This window comes from Sarcophilus harrisii, chromosome 4 (assembly GCF_902635505.1).
Source record: "Sarcophilus harrisii chromosome 4, mSarHar1.11, whole genome shotgun sequence".
In the NCBI taxonomy this organism is placed as follows: Eukaryota; Metazoa; Chordata; class Mammalia; order Dasyuromorphia; family Dasyuridae; genus Sarcophilus; species Sarcophilus harrisii.
In genome coordinates, this window is record NC_045429.1 from 31,873,060 (window position 1) to 31,893,434 (window position 20,375).

Here is a 20,375-nt window from a genome sequence, read left to right on the forward strand (position 1 = left end):
AGGCTATTAAATAAATAAATAAAAAAGAAATAGAAGAGATGGAGAGTGAGAGGTAAGGAGTAACTCATTCCAGGCCAGGCTACAGCCAGTACAAGGCAAGGAGATGAGAAATGCGGAATCACTTGGGAGGAACAGAGGTTATTTGGGTGAATCTCAGAGTGTGGGAGAGGAAGTAACGTTCAGCAAGGCTGGACAGAGCAGTTGGAGCCAGTTTGTTAGAAGTTAAAAAGGGGAGTCATAAACGGGGTAGGAAGGAAGTCACATGTCACGTGTGCTTATGGAAAAGTGCTCTGGCATCCGTGTGTAGAATGGACTAGAGTGATCAGAAACCAGGCAGGGAACCCCAGGACCCCTGAGGCAATAATCCAGGTGAGCCAGGCCTAGCTTCTCTGGGCCCAAGTGCCACTTCCTCCCAGCTGAGAGTATCATTCCCTCCTCACCCCCAAGCTTACCTTTCATTTACTCTGTAACTTATATACCAGAGATTGAGAGCAAAAATGGGATAGTAGAGAGCAAGTCCAACCCTTTTCTAATACAAATAAAGAAACTGAGGCACAGAAACACCAAGTGACTTTCCTTCAAAAAGGAAGCTAATTTTTAAGACAGAATTTGAGTTCACGTCTTTCTGACTCTCAGGGGTTCTTAACCTTTTTTGTGTCATGACCCTCCCATGGCATTCAAGTGAAAGCCTATGCCCCCTTCAGAGTAAAGTTTTTAAATTAATAAAATAAAAGACATAGAATTAAAAGGGAAGCCAATTATATTGAAATAGTTACTAACATATTAAAACAAGTTCATGGTGAATCTCAAGTTATGAATCTTGCTCTAAACCCACAAGTGTAACCACTGAGCCATTGCTCTATTTGAGTGCTCTTTGGGACAGAGTTTATCATAGTGCCATAATTTAGCATGGTACATAATTTAGCATAGTGCTTAGTAAATGCTTAGGGAGTTGTGAGTATTTTTAAAATTAATAAGTAGATAGTCTTCTCTTTCTTTCCCCATTAAAAGAAAAAAACCAAACCCTTCCAAAACTATGCATAGTAGCATAGTTAAAAAAAAATATTCCTCAATGCCTATCAACAATAGTCAATACAATATAATATATAAGTCTAAAAAAATTTCCTTAATGGCTATATGCAAAAATGTCTTACTTCTATACCCAAAATCCAGCACCTCTCTATAGTGACATTTTATCATTGTTCCTCTGGAATCACAAAGTAGTCTTTGTATTGATCATAGTTTGTCAATCTTTCAAAGTTTGTTTATACAGAATTGTTGCTATTGTATAAACAAGAAAAGAAGAAGAAGAGAAAAAGAGACTAAATGTTTGGAAACATTTATGGCAAAGTGTTTTCTTTGGAGGCTTCGCTTGTAGACATTTTGGATTGTTTTCTTCCAGATTTCTGTATAATACATACATACATACAGAGAGAGAGAGAGAGAGAGAGAGAGAGAGAGAGAGAGAGAGAGAGAATAATATAACATAATATTTATATATAATAGCTTTTTATAGTGGGATTTTGTTGTTGTTGTTGTTTACTCATTTGAAAGCCTTCCTTCCTGAATTGGGATTTAATGTTAGGCCAGGTTATGAAATGGAGGGAGGGGAATGTCTAGGCCTGGCTTGTAATTGCTTTCTATTTTTTTTGTGGCCGCCTGCTGCTTTCTTTTGAGTGCTGTGTTCTTTAAAGGTACCAGGGACAGCCCCTGTTGGGAACCTGCCAGCTTTCAGTACTCCCAGAGCTGTCTGATCCAGGATAAAATCCGATTGCTTCCCCCGTTTTAAACCTTGCGAGGCCCTGACCTCGGTTTGGCAGGCAACGCCACTATGGGCTGGCTCCTAGTAGAAGTTCCAGTAAACTGCTGCAGATCTAGTCTCTGTCAGCTAGCAGGTGGGCGCTGCAGATTCAGAGAGCTGCAGAATTCTCTCTGAATTTAAGCTCCCTGCCCTATGACTCTCAATTTTGCTAGGTGCTAAACTGAAGGCACCCACAGTTGCTATAAACACTCCTTATCCCCAGGTGCCCAAGCCAGGAGCAGGTTTCATCCTGATTCAAGTCTAGGCTCCCTAACCTGGCTCTGGTGCAGGAGCCACAGGGCTGCCAGTTAATCCCTGCAACAACACACCCTCGGTGCTGGATCCCGGCCCCCACCATAGAGACAGTTCAGTCCTTGCCCTAAAAGGGCTTTCTCACTAGACTTTGTTGACCTGGCCTAGAAGAATGGCTCAGTGTAATTTTTCCTTGGATTTCCTTATCAGAATTTGAATGCACCCTTGCTCCCGTCCTTTCTCCTACACCCGTCATTTTCATTATTAGTCTCCATAGAGATTTATTAATTTAAAAATATATAATGTAGGTAAGAAGGATCTTAGTTAAGGTGGCAGTTGCATGAATGGTCCCTGAAAAGCCTGCTCCAAATTAACAAACTTGTTTTTAGTTGTTAACTCTCTTTTCTCACTTCCTTCATTACCTGACATTCACTGACATACTGTAGTCCTAAAAGTACCAGTCGTAGCTTCAGGAATATCCTCAGCTCCTAGTGGGAGTATTGGAGTATTCCTTGCTCTGAATTGCCATTTCCAGACTTTCCTTCAGTAATCTTTGTCCTTTGAGAGTGTCATATTTATCTTGCAATTAGGATTCTGGTTACTGTGATCTGCCCATTCTCAGGACACTCTTCTTCCTTCTTCAGTGAGTTCAGTACCTGATTCTTTGTCTTTCCATCCCAACCCTGCTTCTCAAACAGGAGAATGATATTCCTGCACAAGCCCTAATCTCCCAGTTCCTTAATTTACTCATTTCCCATGACCTAATTCTCTCAATTACACCTAGAGATGGTTATAGCACAGTTCTGTGTTTGTTCCTTATTTTATAGCCAGTTCTCACTCTAATTTTCCCTCCACTTTAGCCCTGTTCTTCATTCTTACTATGACTTGCAGTCCTTCCCGGGGCCAGCTCTGGCTACACTGGCCAATTGAACTCCGCACTATTCTCGCCACTCAGAGCCCTAGCTAGAGCCAGTCTGGCCCTGCCGGGCCTCCCTTTGGAGCCTTCCCACCACCTGCCGCCTTCCCTCCTGTTCCCATAGAGCTGATCGAAGGTATCCCTGGCCGGCTCCCCAGAGCCACTGCCCTTTCCCTCCCTCCCAGACCTCTGCAAGCCCCTTCGCACCCTCAGCTGAGGACTGGCTTCTTTTCCACGGGAAAAGATGAGGCCTTTGGCTGGGAGCTCTGTCTTCGGCCCCCTCCTCATTTCGGGTCCCTCATTGCCTGGCCAAGGCCAGCCCTTCCGCCTGTCTCCCCCAGAAGTCAGTGTTCCCCATGACTCTCTCCTTCCTGGGCCCAGTCCTCCAGCTTGTGCCCCCTTAGCAAAACCTGCTGTGGTGGCTGTCCTGGCCCCCTGCCTTCCTCACTCTTCCCAGTCCATAGTAGGCACTTTATATAGGTGCCAGTTAATTAGTTGACCAACACTAGATAATCTTTTTTTTAAGTGTAAAACGACTACCTTCTATCCCTTCCCCAATTGAGAAGGCAAGAAATAAGATATATGTTAAACATTAGAAATCATACAAAATATGTACATGTTAGGTTGTGAAAAAAGAATCAAGAAAAATAAAGAGAAAAAACATATACTTCAATCTGCACTCAGAATCCATCAGTTTATCTGGAAGTAGATAGTACTTATCATCATGAGTCCTTTGGAATTATTGTTTCCCAGTCTGGGAATTATCTCATTCCCAGTCCTCAACCCCTGTGTCAGCAAAGGTTGCCCTGCAACTCCTTCAGATGCTATGATCCACAGCTGTGGAGGCTCACGGAGAATTGACCTGTCCCTTAACAAGAGAGACAGACAGAGGGGGAGGGAGGAAGGGAAGGAAGAGAGACAGGGACAGAGAGGGAGAGGGAGGGAGGAGAGAGAGAGAGAGAATGTGTAAATCTGTTTCATTTTTATGATTGTGCATCGTTGTGTTGGTCAGAATACTTAAGTTTTTCAGAGTTGATTATCATTACCATATTGCTGTTACTATGTAAATTGTTTGCTGGGTTCTTCTCATTTCGTGTCAGTTCACATAAGTCTTTTCAGGTTTTTCCCGAAACCATCTTCTTCATCATTTCTTTTCGCCATAATCAAAGGCCACAGCTTGTTCAACCACTCTTTAATTGATGGGTACTCCTTCAGTTTACAATTCTTTGCCACCACAAAAAGAACTGTTTTAAATATTTTTGTACAAATAAGTCCCTTTTCCTTTGATCTCTTTGGGCTATAGATAGTGGTATTGTTGGGTCAAAAGGTATGCACAGTTTTATAGCCCTTTGAGCATAGTCCCCAATTGTTCTCCGGAATGTTTGGACCAGTTCACAACTTTGCCAGTAATGCATTAGCCTACCTATTTTTCCATATCCTCTCTAGCATTTGTCCTTTTCTGTCATCTTCACCATTCAAATGGAGGTGAGGTGGATACCTCAGAGTTTTTTAAAGTTATGTTTCTCTAATAATTTCTCTAATAATCTAATAATTCTTTATTAATTTTGCTTTTTAAGCTAACAAGTTATTAGTCCAGCTGCTATACATAGGGAGTTGATTGAAGAATGATTAACACATCAATAATGAGTCATTTCCTCTGTGTGTGTGTGTTAGAGAAATAGAGACAAAGAGAGAGAGAAAGGGAGGAAAGGAGGGAGGGAGGAAGAGGAGAGGAGAGACAGAGATAGAAAGAGTGTTGGAATACACGGGAGCTGTTAGAATACACGGGAGCCACCTGATAGTGGCTGCTGGAGACTGAGAGGCAGGTGCTATTCTCTGACCTCTCTGACTGAGAAGCATTGCGTTGTCTGACCTCTCTCCTCTTCCCTCTGCCTCCAATTTATCTCATTCCCAGTCCTCAACCCCTGTGTCAGCAAAGGTTGCCCTGCAACTCCTTCAGATGCTATGATCCACAGCTGTGGAGGCTCACGGAGAATTGACCTGTCCCTTAACAAGAGAGACAGACAGAGGGGGAGGGAGGAAGGGAAGGAAGAGAGACAGGGACAGAGAGGGAGAGGGAGGGAGGAGAGAGAGAGAGAGAATGTGTAAATCTGTTTCATTTTTATGATATTATTAATTGGTATTCTCCATGTTCAGCAACTTCCCTTATGCCATTGTGATATTTATATAACACTTAAAATCTGCCAGGTGCTCTACATAAATGTTCTCATTTGATGAGCAGAACAATTCTGTGAATTAGTCCCTTGACTTGATCATCCAGCTGATAAATATTAGAACTGGGATTGAAACCTATATTCTTGATTTCCAACCTGTTTTGTGCAGAGTGGGACATTTCTGATGTTACCTCAGTCTGCTGAACCCCCCTAGGCTTACTACTACTTGACTAACTCTAATTCTCCTCCAATCCTCAGCTAAGATACTGTTATGTTCATTCAGAAGACCGCCTCTGGATTCATTTAGTCTCCAAGGCCTATCCAGTTCCACAGCTTATTTAAGAGCCAGAAGACTTAGCATCTTGGAGTTAGCAGCAACATCAGAGATCATTGAGACTTACCCCTTGGTAGAGCATCAGTATTGTCATTTAAACCCCCCTCCCCCCTCTTAAAGACCACCTATGATAGGGAACTTTCTAGATGGCCATTATATTCTTGCCATTTTTGCTTTATTCAAATCACTTTGTTTATTCTAAGAAATCTTAGCTTCTGTTTTCATTTATTTAACAGTTTTCCTACCATGTTCAGAAAGCTCTAATGGGGGTATTTTTTAAAATTGTATTTGAGTATTAAATTCTAGACCTCTGAACCAGGTTGATCCCAAAGCTGGCCTAATGAATGTAGTGATGGGCTTCTCTAAACCTTTCTCCTCAGTAGGAAGTACAACTGTATGCACCGAAATAGTTGATACTCAAAGGGCTCAGATGGAAATATGAAGTTTTAGTTTGTTTGTTTCTTTTTACTGGTCCTGTACTTTCTACAGTGTTGAGATTCTAACAAAGAACTTCTTTTTATGAGTACAAGTCAACATCTTTACAATTGAATGTGCTCATTATTAATTGTACATAGTAATAATCATGATGCCATTTAAGATTTTACTTATTCTTCATCTTTTGCAAAGAAAAGTTGATGCTTCATTTTAACAATGTGTTTTTTTGAGAGATAGCATGATGGAATGATAGATGGAGGACTCCAGCAGCACAGAGAGAACGGGGTTGGAATTGCTGCTTCCTGTGCTTACTAATTGTGACAGAGCACCTAGCTTATTAAATCTGTTTCCTTGTCTCTAAAATAAAGATAACACTAGTAGGACCTGATTCACAAAGTTCTGGGGAATCTCAGATGAGTTAATACATGTGAAGTGTTGTGCAAACCTCAGAGATGGCGCTCCTTCCACTGACTGTAGGAAATAATCTCTGAATTGTTCCTCTGGTAGCAGTGGTGGCTTGTGATGGCTCCTTAAGGCTTTGCCCACCTTACTTTCAGATGTTGGTCTGACCAGCAGTGCTCATTAGAGAGAAGGAACCCGTGGTGTTGACAACAGTGTGGAATCTTTGATGACTTCCAAGGTCTCTTCTAGGTAGCTCAGCATTCATCCCTGTCCTGTTAGAAAATTCTCATGATGCTTAGCCGGGGAGGATGTGAAAATGACCCATCCTGGGCATACATAGGAAGAAGGGCGCAGGCCAAAAGGTGTTTGCCATCCAGGTCTGGTTTAGTTCTAGGCTAGTCTCTGCTTAGCCTCCTCCAGGGCACCTGCGTGGAATGCCAGCAGAACCAACATATCCTTCCTCAAGCAATTTAGAATGTTCTTTTTCCTTCTAGGCATAAACATGCTTCCCAGAGACACATCAGAGGGCTTCCCACAAACTCACGGATTGGTTATCAGGGTTCCCTATAGAGGATCGCTTATACCCTTGAGAAGGGGTATGGGGCAGACTATTTGGGAATCCAAGTGAGGGGCTCCCTCTCCTGAGGCAGACTGGTGCTTGCTCTGCAGCCTGGGGTCTGAAAAGGGTTTGTGATGCTGGAGGGTCACAGAACCAGCACACATCAGACTCGGGTCTTCCTGACAACTGTGTAGGTTTTCTCTTAAGTTGCCCAATGTGCTCAATTACTTAGAAATTTGTCAGGGGAAAAGAATTTAATTCTTTGACTAATTCAGTTACTCGATCTTATGTGCAAAAAGGCATGAAAACTTCTATACTAAAAGTTATTTGGAAACAACAAGCATGACCTGTGTGATAGTTGGACAGACTGTGAGATTTCAGGTGGGGGTACTCAAATGACAGCCTCTCTGCTCTCTGAAATGAGGCCACTGGGCTTATCCCTTGGAAACTGAGAAAACCCATTGTAAGAGTTTGCTTTGCTTGGTTTTTACCAAACAGAAAGAAGAAGGAAAGGTTCAAGGCCAGCTTAATAAGTCTGACTCCGCCCAATACGTGAGAGAACTGGAAGAGCAGATAGCAGAGCTGCATCATGAGGTGAGTGAGGAGCCGGGGGTGACACCCCCTAGGCTTCTGCTCCTCTTTCTCTTCATTACCTCCATATTTGAAGGCCATGTTCATTCTTACTGATCTCATGACTTGAAGCAAAAAACCTGATGTGGGTTTTTTATTATAAACCTAACTAACATTTTTAATGATGACCTTGATGTTTAAGTTTTGTTCCTCTAATGAGGATTTTTTTTCAATGAATCTATTTAATCCCCAAGTTGAGAATTTGTTTTCTCCAGTCTCTGAATCTTTCAGGAAGGAACTTAGAGCACTTAAAGTTATAATTTCCATATTAAGTAGTTTTTGTTATATTTAGAAAATAATCTATTTCTTATGTGCAAATTCACAAGTCATTGCAATGTCTCTAATGTTCTTTATGCCTGTAGAATAGATGTGTGGTAGGTGTTTACCGTTGGGGGCAGAGGGAAGTCTTTCTACCCCCATCACCTCTCTCCCCTTATGCTGGTTTTACTGAGATTGCAAAAAAGGATACTTGCTTAATATCAGTTAACAGATTTCTAAGTATGTGAACACTTTTAAACTGACACCACCTTGAATCTGTGAAATTCTCAGGAAATTTTCAAGTATGCCCACTGTTAACGGTGGCTTGAACTTAGACTGTTTGGATTTTCTTTTCATTAAAATTAAGCATTTGAGGTTTTTGCCTCTACCATGTAATGCTTTGTTAAATTTTTGGTTAGCAGAATATTGGTAGTATCATTTTTTGTCTTTATCTAATAATCCTTATTTGGTTGTATCATACACTTTATATGGAGTAACCATTTTGTTAATTTTTAAAATTGTACTAAAGAAAATAAAGTAATATCAGGTTACTATTACAGGTTTTGAAATTACAGATGCTAAATAAAGCTCATTTGACCCAAAAGTGAGGTTGAACTCTTAGGAACAAAAGCTTTCACATCAGTTTGCAACCCACTTCATTTCCATTTAAAGGCTGAGAGACCTGCGCCCTTCCATTTAACAGGAAAGGTAAACATTCTTAGACTTTCTTGGATGAATTAAAGAGTAAATTCCAAAGATAAAAGAGGTAGAATCTCTTAAATTTGGAATCTTAGTAGAAAATGTTTATGATGAGATTTCTTATAGAGCCACCTCCTGCTTTCAAGGCAAAGGATCACTGGCTTTGGAGAACAGAGCTGACTGACTGATGTTCTGGCTCTCCCATAAGATGTGGGCCAAGTCAGTGCATCTCCTGCTGTGGAAATATGGGGTTAATGGGTCTCAGACAGGCTCTCTCCCAAGGTTCTTGGGTGGATCAGATGAGACAGAATCCATGTGAAAGGACCAAATAGAAACAAGTGATATATCAGTATAGCCCTTCGGGACACTAAGACTAATTTTCAGGGAGCTTGGACCCTTTGCTGCTTTTCCTCTCTCTTGTTGCTTTCTTTGGGATCCTTTTTGGTTTTTTTTTTGTTTGTTTGTTTTCTTCCAAATAGATCTCTCAGAAAGTAGACAGAAAGAAAAGCTGGAATGGAAATTAGTCAATTACCTCTTGGTTTAGTAGCAGTGAGAGTTGAAACAAATTTTTTTTTAATATTCTCTGAATTTTAGAATAATTGAAATATGATCCTTCTTTGAAGAGCTACGTGGTTTTCGTAGAAAACTGTCAAGTCATATGTGAGTTAATCTAATTAGCAACCATGCTTGTTTTTTAATACTGTAAAGCAAAATTTGTTAAGCATATAAATCTAGAGTTGTGGGTCTGAAGAGGTAAAGGAGAATATATAATTAGTGGGCTACTGCACATGAGATTGAGGATCTCTTATTCAAACAAAACAAAATGTAGCCATTTGTATGGCACTTCTCAGAACCAGTTTCTGAGTTAGGCATTAGGGTGCACTTCTGTAAGGCCTCTGGGCAACCCAAAATGTATTGGATAGCAGGAGCTGGGAAGTTCACAGCATTCCCCTTTGGTATTGTGGGGAGTGAGGAGGCCAATCAGCCCAGGTGCCAGTCAACGGTGGCATTAGGCTTCTTGAGGGCAGGGCCACTGTAAGCCCAAGCAAAGGTAAGGGACACCCAGTCTCCCTCACCTTGCAATAAACGGGCCTTTTTATATCTAGTGGGCTTCGATTAGATGGGAACATTGTGAATTCCCCTCCTGTGCTTTGCAACCTGCAACTATATCAAAAAACAGTAATAGTGGGAATATATTGGAAAAGCTTGAAACTTGGTCTTCCCTTCTTTTATATTTTGTAAATTAAATTTGTAAATTTGAAAATTAAAGTAGTGAGAGGTCAGTACAAGCTCGCCATTGGAGGACAAGGTAGAATTTGAGCTGGGCCTTGGGAAAAGTGATGACTTGGAAAAGAAGGGGTAAATAACTCTGCAGGATAAGCAGCCCCATGAATGAGGAACTGGGATCAACCTGCACTATGAAGGAGTAAGGGAGTGGGGAAAGAGTATTAAAGAAGAAGAGAGTGTTTTATAAAAAATAAACCTGAAAGCAGTTAACCTTAGCCCTTGAAAAAGAAGATGGCATGTGCCACATTTATTCAGTGCCCTGAAGATAGGAACTACACGCTGTAGTTTTTACTTTGTACTCTTCAGCACGGGGCCTTACATATATTAAGCACTTTGTTTGTTTATTTAAATTATTTTAATTAAGTTGATTGCTAAAATTTTTAAAAATGAAAATTGGAATTATTCCTTATCTTGATATTTTAATGAATAAATGAAAAGTAATTTATCAAATACTTCAAATAGCCTAAGCACTGGACTTAGAAATACAAAAGCAAGATCATCTCTCCCCTCAAGGAACTAAAGCACATGCAAAGACTAAGGACTTTAGGGTTACACAGAGATGGGGAGGAGACCAAGAAGGCAGTTGGTTGACACTCCCTTTCCAGAAGCAATGGTTCTATCACCTATTACCGGAGAAAGGTGGAGTGGGAGGAAGAGCCAAGGAGAGGAAGGATTTCTAATTTCATCAGTGTCTGCCTCACCCATCAGCAGAGGATAGCCTGTTTAATTAGGAGATGGTCTCTGAGTACTGCAGCATCCAAAAAATGTCTACCCCTGTGGCCCACCCTGAGGATGAGTCTCTAAACCAGCCAAGTGGTCCTCTGGCAGCAGACATGCAGTCCATCCCAGGGCCCTTTCTCCCTTGGTAGTAACCTCTAGAGCTCAGTCATCACTGTAAAGAGATCAAGGTCAGAGTTGGACGGATTCCATATGTACTTAAAATATGGAAATTCTCATTGTTAGTCAAGCAGAGTATTCCCATAGAACTAAAATTTTGATAAAGGAATTGAAATACGCAATGTACAAGTCTGCCTCTTTTTTTTTTTTTTAAACCCTGAAATAACTTGTAGAATAAGAACTTGCTTCCAAGAAATCATTTCTGTCACATTTAGCTCAACCTAGAGCCTTGTGTCAATAACATAATAATTGTACCATTTTTAATGACTTTTCAAAAATATTTCAAATCCTGGAACAGCAGATAATTATGCTCTTAAATCCAAAGTATTTACTTGGGGATTTTTTAAAAGCTATTTTATAGTTCATAGTACATAGTAAGTAAGCACTTAATAAATTCTGATTGATTTTTCAGAACATTATGTTAATATGTTTGTAAGTTAGGGATTTATTTTTACCAATTAAAAGATTAAAAAGGTCAAGCTCCAATATATCACCACCCTCCAACTTGAAGTATTGACTCCCATGGATTTATGACTAAAATCACTACTTCCTGTATCAATGAAATGTTACAAGCTTCTTCTTAGGGGGAAAAAATGCATCATTTGAAGGGAATGTGTGAGTTCTGAGGAAAAGTTGTTTCACAATGGAAAAAACAGTCTTTTCTGATCTGTCTGGTTTTATATTTGCTTTTCGCACTAGCCTTGGCGAGAGCCTGAACTTCAGGTTAGAAAACAACTTTGAAAGTGTGTTGAAATGTCTTGTCTCTGTGAGTGTTCTCTTTCTTGGGGTGACCTGTTAGTGGCCTCTGCTTTATCTGCACTTCTCCAAAATGCTGAAGGAAACGTTGAGACAAACTTGCAACTTCATCTTCCTGGAAATAGGACTGTACTGTGCCTACTGGACTCACCAGAGCACGATGACGTGTCCATGAAGATGGAATACCCACACCTCTGGAAGTTACTCTTATGGTCTGATTATCCCCACAGGGATTGAATCAGCATTACAATTTTTGGCTGGAGCTGGACACAAATATCAGATTATTAAAGTTAGATTAATCAACCTTCCCGGCACAATTTCTGAAAAAAGATTTTAGAAGATGATTATTCTATGTCTAGGCTAACTTATCTCTATTATATTATCTTCATCTCTATTATACTGTCAGAGACCAAGAGTTCAGAGAGGCAGGACTAATGGTAGAGAGGAGCCAAGGAAACCTGTCTTGCTATTGACACATCCTGACTTTGTGACTCTGGGTACATCACATACCTTCTTAGACCACTATCCAAGACTCCAATTGTTTCCAATTGTAACGAAGATGCTAGTCTACATTACAGAGGATTTCTTCACTGAGAGTTTCCTTTACCAGTAATCACAGGTCCAGTTCTCATCCCAATACTAAAAAATAATTTCCAAAATATATATATATTTTTGTGCTATAATGGAAATAAATGAACTCGCATTTTTTAATGTATATCAGTCCCTTATAAGAGAATGCGGTATTAGTGGATAGAAAGGCAGCTTTGGAGACAGGAAGGTCTAGAAGCAAATCCGCAGGCCCTTACTCACTGGCTCCAGCCCATTGTCTGAGAACTCTTTATAGTAGAAAGAACTTGCCTTCCAAGATGTAGAGGGAATTCTAACAGGAGTTCCCTCAGATAGCTGAAAATAATTCTAATGTGTCCCAAGCCACCAGTGTATTCTTAGTTTTAGAATTATGCTACTAGAACCAGTAGCCTTTATAGGGAGTTAGCACCTGAAATGGCCCCTTTTAAAAGAGAAGATTTCAGTGGAGAGATCATGGGACTTGTAGAGTTAGAGCTGAAAGGGAACATAGAAGCCATCATAATGAACACAGGTGTTGGAGTCAGGAGACTAGCTGGACCATTTACTCTTTTGGGACCTTTGGCCAATTGTATCATTTCTTTGGGGCTCCCTTTTCTCAACTAGTTTTGTTTTGAAGAAAGAAATATGGAATAGAGTAGTCTCCCAGGTTTCTTCTAACTCTAAATCTGTGCGCCAGCGGTTGAATCCAACTCCTTCACAATCTGTGGATCCAGGATGGGTGAAGTCCATTTTGGGCATAGAGGATAGTTATGACATGGGGAAAAAATAGAGCAAGAATGAAGGACGGAGACTAATTCATTTTGGTAGAATGTATAGAGTGCTTGATAGAGGAATGATGTGATCAGAAGATTTCACAGTCAGCATGTGAAGGATGACTTCGAGAGAAAATAAACTGAAAAGAGCCTTTATTGGAAAGAAATATAAATTGTCAATGTAGTTTTCCCACTAATTCATGTTTTTTCACACTTCACCTTAACCTCCCCCAACCAAGTCTGAAATTATTTCATGAATGCTCCAAGAAAGTCTTTTTCACATTACTCACTTTACTTACTTTACACATTACCCTTTCGATTAAAAGACTTTTTTTCTCCAGCAGTTAAGAACAATTTCTCTCTCCTCCAGGAGGACATAAATAAATCAGTTTTCATTAATTTTTAGGCTATACAACCAACTAGACTCTATATTTTTTTTAATATTCTTTATATTCATAATAAAAAAAATGGAAGAGAAATGGGAAAAAATGTCCTCATAACAGAGAGAAGGAAGCCTGCTAGGGCAGAAGATTGTATACATTGTTAGGTCTTTGTATCTGGAGTTCTTGATCATTTTTCTATGTCATAAGGGGAAATCCAGTTAGCAGTAGGAATGGAAAATTTTTATGCTGTAAAGATCAAAACATTATTCTCTTTCTCTCTCCTCTCCCTTCATCCTCTTTCCCTCTTCTTCTCCTCTCCTTCTTTCCTGCTCTCCCTCTTCCTTACTGACCAGGTGATGCCCTTATGAAGTTTAAAAGGTCAGAAGATGCAGAGTTCCACATCTCTAACACTTATAGCAATATTCACAGGAGCTGTTGTCAGTATGACTAGAGCAGAAAAGACTAAAGAAAGGCAAAAAGCTAGAAGAAGAGGACAAGCTCTAAGGGAGACTTTATGAGGACTCCAAGAAGGGAGAAAAGGACTTCTAATAACTAGGAGCTGAGAGTACTTTTGGTCCCGGGTGCTTTCTCAGTTAAAAACCCACTCTCCCCAGGGACCTTGCATGTACAAAGTTTGAGGGGATATTTCTATAACAACTGTCCTTGTTATAACTACCTATTAAATAACCTTTCTAAAAGTTAATTTACTCCAGCTGATAATCATTGGGTAGCATAGCAGATGGGGGCTCATGAAACTGCAGTGACTCTTTAGGTCTCTAGAATCCTGAAGAAGCCCTGTCTTACAATTAAAGTAAGAATTAGGGAAATGGCACTGGAAGAGAATACAATATTATTATAAACAGAATTCTTCTCTCTCAGATTGTCACAATATGACTAGGAAGCCATAAGTTTTTTTTAAATAATCAGAATGTTCTAAATGCAACAAAACAAAAAACTTTTAAGTAATGTGTTATTCTCAGCTTTTTAAAGAATTTGAACATGTGTTTTTATGAAATATTAAACATAAAAAATGTACACATACAAGATAAGTAAAGAGTATGCTGTAAATAATTATTGGTTTTTTTCCTTACAAAATTTAATTTTATATATTATAAAATCATTGTGTTTGAGGACAGCAGCTACCACAATATGTCTCCAAAGATTTGTTTTCATTTTGATCAGTATTTAATGTTGTAGTTTCTTCTAGATAATTGTGTAAAGTGAGGTTTGTTCTTTTCTTTGTTCTTATAGAGTTGGGGAAATCAATTGTTAATTATGATGTCCCTACCAGAAATTTATCTAGCCCTGGATCCAAGTTATGGTCCCTGCATTGCCTGCAACTAGTCTTTGAATCCTGGGCAAGTTGCTCTCTGGGCTTGTTTACTCTTTTGCAAACTGGGAAATCATCCACACACCCTTCCTTTGACTTTACAAGGGAGGGCATTTAAAAAATTATGCCAGTAAGTGTTACATTTATTTTATCAGAAATCTTTTGTTACTTGTAATTTTAGGAATTACATTTGAGGATATAAAAGTACTAAAAGCATTTCTAAAGTTTCTTAAATTTTCATATGCTGGTAGTTCTTCTGGTACCTTTCAGTTAGTGTAAAATGTTGTAAATGTAATTAATGGCCACCAAAAAAGATGAAAAGAAAAAGTCATGCAAGCAAAACAGAATGACTTTCCTTAAGCCTTCTATATTCCCTATTAAATTGAAGAGGGCTTATGAACCAAAAAATAATTAAATGAGATAAGGTTTCGTTCTTTACATCCATTTACAAATAGAGTTGTTTAATTATTAGCCTTTGGTTCCCAGAACCCTTTTTTCTATTTTAATTCAAACTGAATGGAATTCATTGATTTATAAAACTCTGAATTCCACGCTGCTAGTTTGTATGCTGTCTTTGCTTCCTGTGTTACCTTGATGACAGGAATGGTATCCCAGATTAGCGTTGACATCCTTACCCACAGGCTATATCAGTAGACCACAGATTACCTCTGGAGTCAGAAATAAGACCAGAAATAGTGGTTTCTCTTTGTACTTATAGATTTAAAAAAACAAACAAACCCTATTTAGAATATCTAGTTCTTTTGTGTTAATGCTTTATTTCAGAAACTCAATACACTTCTCTATAAATCTAGCAAATTGTTATTAGTAGTCACTGCTACTTTTTAACTACTACTGCTAACTTTCTCCTGTTATAAAAGCTTAATAAAGAAAGGTATTTACTTTAATTATGTTAGAATTTTGTGGTGTGTTTCACAGGAGTTTACATAAGGTTTAATCCCTATTTCAGTGTCTTTTACCTATGAAATCTTATGTGTGTAGTTTTCAAATGAATGCTTACCATTTAATCTAAGTATTTGAGAGAACTCTACATGTATCTCTTATCTTTAATAAGAAAACATTCCATAATGTTTTTATATTAGGAACTATGCCATTCCTAGTTACCTGAAATAGTTACTTTATGCCCTCTATAAACAGTGTGAGATATTCTTTTTTTCTTTTTGGAATACTGTATAGAAAATCAGTTAGTCAGTGTGGTCTGTGTGCTGAGCAGTGACACTGTCAGAATAAAAATAGCTCTTGAGTTCAGAAAGTTTGGACAGTGTTCACTTGAGGGAAGGTCCCTGGCACTGGGGGGTTGGGAGGGAAAGCCCAGAGGGCAGCCTGGAGGGGAAGGAAACCTGGCTGCCCTGGGCACCCTTGTGTCTGCAGAAGAGCCTGCATGGCTGGACAGCACAGAAACTCTTACCTGAAGACTTAAGTCATAGGATTTTAGACATTCTCTGATTCCAAGTTTTTCCTTTCACTGATAAGTGAACTTAATTCTCAGATTGATTAAAGGACTTGCTCAGGGTCATGTAGCTAGACAGTGACTAGTCCAGTACTAAAATCAGTCCAGTAACTTGTTCTGCAAGGGGCATGGGGGGCAGGGAGACAATGTCATGAGATATAAAAACATCTGCCCTCTAAAGCTTTAAAGTTCTCTGGGAGCACTGGGTACCACCCACTTCTCATCAGCTCTCTTCAGTATTCAGTAGCACTGTCAGATGAAAATCCCAAATTGAGTTCATGGAAATCTGCTCTCATTCATCTTTGCCTTTCTTCAGAGGCATGTCCTGGATTTCTGTACCATCTAAGGCTGGGGAATCTGTCTGACTTGGCCCTTCAGATTCTGTTCCAATATTCAGTGGGTGCTAGAGATTTCAGAGTCTTTGTGTTTGTTATCTCCAGAAACTTGTAATTAGATAAAAAGAAGCAACTCTTTGAAATGTTCACATGAGCTCTAGAAAGAGGGATAGGCTGTTAAGGAAGTTCTTTCTGAAAAGATTAGGATCTAATCAGTGACAAGATATTCAATAGTTGCCTTTAAAAGTTGGCATCTTATTGCAGGATTTGTTCTCCTTTTCCACAAATTCTTCAAATATTGATTAGGCGCATACTCTGTACTAAATGCTGGGGATTCAAAGGCAAAATTGCCCTCAAGGAGCTTACATTTTATTGAACTTTCTCTGGCCCCTAAGGGAAGAATACTGCCTTAAACCCATTCAGAGAAAGGGGAAAGAGCCATTCTAATTAATGAGTTGATGTTAAAATTCCTCACATGTACTACCTTAAGAAAGAAGTGAGATGTTAAAGAAACACCTTGATAAATAATGGTTTTATATATTATAATTGTAGCCTCTTCTTGTTTTAGATAAAAAGTTATATTAATGTCATTTCGATAGAAATGTGTTTTGGAATGCTAATGTTATCATGAGCTAAAGAAAGTCGCATTGAAGGCATCCCACATAGGAGAAGAGCCTCCAAAGCCAAAGGACACAGGAGTCTTCCATAGGATGCGATGAGTAAAAAAGCCAAAGCTCCCCTAGAAGATCCAGAATGAGGACTTAGGAGGGGCTATGGAGGTGGTGTTTAGGAAGTGATACGGGACCTTTCAGGCTGGGGCCAAAGCCCAGTTACAAGGGGTCAGGGAGGGAGAAAGTAGCTGCATCAAGTATGGACAGCTTTTCAGGTTTCACAGCGAAGAATATTCTCCTTTAGCTTCAACATCTTCAGCCAAGCTGTTCCTGCTGTACCCTCCCAGCTGGGTCTCCAGAAACCAAGCCATGCTGGAGCCAAGCTTAGCTTGGAAGCCCCGTGCTGTGCTTCTGCTATCCTGGGTGCCCTTAGTCATGGTTCATTCACTTTGGCCATCTTTCTAGCACTCTGCCCTACCCTGCTTCCTCACTACTTCTTGCTTGGAGCACCAGTCAGATCAACACTATTGTTCTGGAAAAGGCCTGTCTTTAAGCTGCCCCGTGGCTCACCTTCCCTGTGACTTCTCAGACCAAACGTTCTTTCCTGGGTTTCCTTCTCAAGAGGAATTCTCTTTTGTTTTAATATCTCCAATGCTTAGCACAGTGCTGGGACCTTATTAAGTGCTTAATAAATGCATTTTCATTTACTACTTTGTGAAAGAAAAAGATGGAGAGAAGATAGACGCTGCACAGGGTCAAATGAAAGCACCCTCTAAGGGAATACTTGGGGGCAGGGGAGTCCAAGAACATGATTCAGTCACATGTCATTCTTCTGGGTCCTTTCCATTTCCTTATGGGACTCAAAGTCTCTCCATTGAAAGGACGGAAAGAAGGAAGCCTCAGTCTTAGAAAAAACAGAATTAACTGCCTGTAAAGAAGTCATTTAGGATGAGAGGGAAGAAATAAAAGAAGCAATCTTGGAAGAGACAAGAAAGAGCTCATATTGGATAGCCTCCATCTTTTCAAAAAAGAAAAAAAGAAAAAAAAGTCATCTTTTATAAGTATGCAGAAGAGGAAAAAGGAAAAAGATTCAGAATAGTGGCTGTTAGGAATGGGATTTTAAAAATCAATGCAAGAAGCAGCTGGATGGCACAGTGAATAGAGGACTGGCCCTGGAGAAAGAAGGACGTGAATTCACAGCCAGCCTCAGACACTTACTAGTGGTGTGACCTTGAGTAAGTTATTTAATCTAATTGCCTCTAAAATAAAAATAAATAAATAAATGCAAACAGCCTAAGGAATATTAAGAAGCATAATGAACCCAACTGAATTTGTCTACCATGATTGATGATTTTGCTTTATGATTCAGAAATGTGAATAATTTTGGGAAAAAAAGAAGGGGTAGTTAGGAGAATGAGGGTACTTTTAATGATTATAGAGTGAATGAATGAAAAATTATTTAGTGATTTACTTTGTGAAAAGCACTACGTATCAAGTGGGAAAAGTGAGACAGCCTCAAGAGGCTCACCATAAAAAGAGACAGCACAGAAAAGAAAATTCTGCTCCAGGGCAGGTGGAAATGTCCGCAAGGCCAACAGCAAGGCTCAGCAGCCCTACGTTGCATCAGGAGCTGGGGTGGCAGGGTGAATGGAGAACGGGCCCTCCCTCTCGCAGAAGGCAGAGGCTTGGGGTACCCAGTCTCCTCTGCCTGGTGGGAGCAGCCACGTGGCCCGGGTGGCGTGCAGGCGTGCTTGCTGCCTCCCAGATCCATGCTCCGGGCCTCCAGGGCTCAGAGCCCACTGACCCCAAGTACTGGTAAAAAGTGGGATCTTCAGAGCACCTGGGCCCCCCTCGTCTAAAAGGTGAGGGGACTGAGAGCAAAGAAGCCTTTCCCGGGGCAACCCTGCAGTAAATCTCAGGGAGCTCTTTCCTCTGGGCCATTTGGCTCGTTTTTTTTGTGTTTAGTCTGTGCTCCAAGGGAAAGGTGGCTGTGCAGAAGAGAGGCCAGGGATGTGTTCAGAAGTGAGTGTGATGTGGGCAATAAAGGAAGTCAGTGATACAAGAGCCTCCTTATAGGAAGAAATGAAAAGCTCCTGCGACCTCGAGGAACTCAGTTCCATTAGGCTGCACAAACACCAGCTCATGCCCCATATGGAGCCTGGCCCCACGTCCTTGTGCATGGGAATATCCAGACCCTTGCGCAGAGTTTGGGCCGAGAGACAGGTTGGTTCATCTTCCTCACCTTCTGGAGTCAGTTGGCCCCTGCGGTGTGCGCCAGCCTTTATCTCTGAGGGCTGACCCCGGGAGTGTCGGCTAAGGGAGGCCTGAGGTCAGGAGTGAGACAGAGACCGCGTGGAACCAGAGCCTTGGAGGAGTCGCTGAAGCTTTCCTTAAGGGGAGATTTTCCAAGACCTCTACAGAAAGGTAGTTAATGCAATTTCAGCAGTAAGCATGAAACAGAACAGTACCATAAATCTCTCCCCCCAAAACCCAAAAAACTGTTGCTTCCCCCATCTGCAACAGATACCTCTGAAAACCTACTTAATGTGGCAGTGAGTGGGTCCTGAGTTCTAATGATTCCTTTTATTCCAGGTGTCACCTTTTTGGTCTGTGAGCCCCTACGTTGGCAGTATCTTACCAGCACTGTTGAGCTCAGGATTTTGCACCCAGGAACTTTTCAGGGAACTTTGGCTCTTCTAAAACATTTATTTAAAAATTGTGAAAGATAGCAGTAAAGTGAGCAGGAGGGTACCCACAGTCCAAAATAAATCCAAGAGGCCCTGGAGCCACAAAGTGTGCATTCCTAGCTGTTAGGTGCAGGTGCGCATAGGGTTGGTAATGGGCAGGAGTCCCCACCCATAAAACTGACCTGAGTGTTGTCCCCTCAGAGTCTGTGATAGACAGAATTGTTGTGATGTGACAGCACAGCAGCTGTTTGTCTTGCTCTGTCTGCGAGTCTGATTTGAGATACTGATTGATCATCATTACCAGCACAGTGTACAGTGCAACTTGTAATTATTTGCTTGTTGGGGTGGACTTTATCCTCGTGATTCCCATATTCCTTGGGACCTACTATTTTCTGCTCTCACAACTCAGAGGATTTCGAATGTGTCCGTGATAATTTGTTTTTTAATGTTAAAAACTTATGAGTAATATTCATCAAAAACATTTAATTGTACTATTCTGTATCTATCAAGCACATACTCAGAGAGGTGGGAGGGAACAAGGGATAGCCTCTCCCACCAGGGTATGATTCTAGCCCTTGAGAAGTTTACCTGAATGGGAGGGAAAGATACATGAAGCAGGGCAGCTGGGTGGTGCAGTGTGTAGAGCACCAGCCCTGAAGTCAGGAGGACCCAAGTTCAAATCTGGCCTCAGATAGACACTTAACATACCCTGGCTGTGTGACCCTGGGCAAGTCACTTAACCCCAGTTGCCTCAAGAGAAAAAAAAGGAACTAAAGCTACTTGAAGTGATTTTAAGCACACAAATACTATAGACTCAGTCC

General features: G+C 40.5%; 1 protein-coding gene across 12 annotated transcripts in view; it reads left to right on the plus strand.

Annotated features, from left to right (window-relative positions):
- EVI5 (ecotropic viral integration site 5) overlaps positions 1-20,375 on the plus strand; it is a 206,301-nt gene that overhangs the window by 163,475 nt on the left and 22,451 nt on the right. For 10 of the 12 annotated variants that reach the window (XM_031969307.1, XM_031969313.1, XM_031969311.1 and 7 more), the window contains one exon: positions 7,372-7,467. The exons of 1 other annotated variant lie outside the window; for it this stretch is intronic. In XM_031969307.1, coding sequence (XP_031825167.1) covers positions 7,372-7,467 — 96 coding nt within the window. Of the gene's footprint in view, positions 1-7,371; positions 7,468-8,321; positions 8,905-20,375 lie in introns of those variants that run through there. One more of the 12 variants, XM_031969318.1, reaches the window with a different exon arrangement.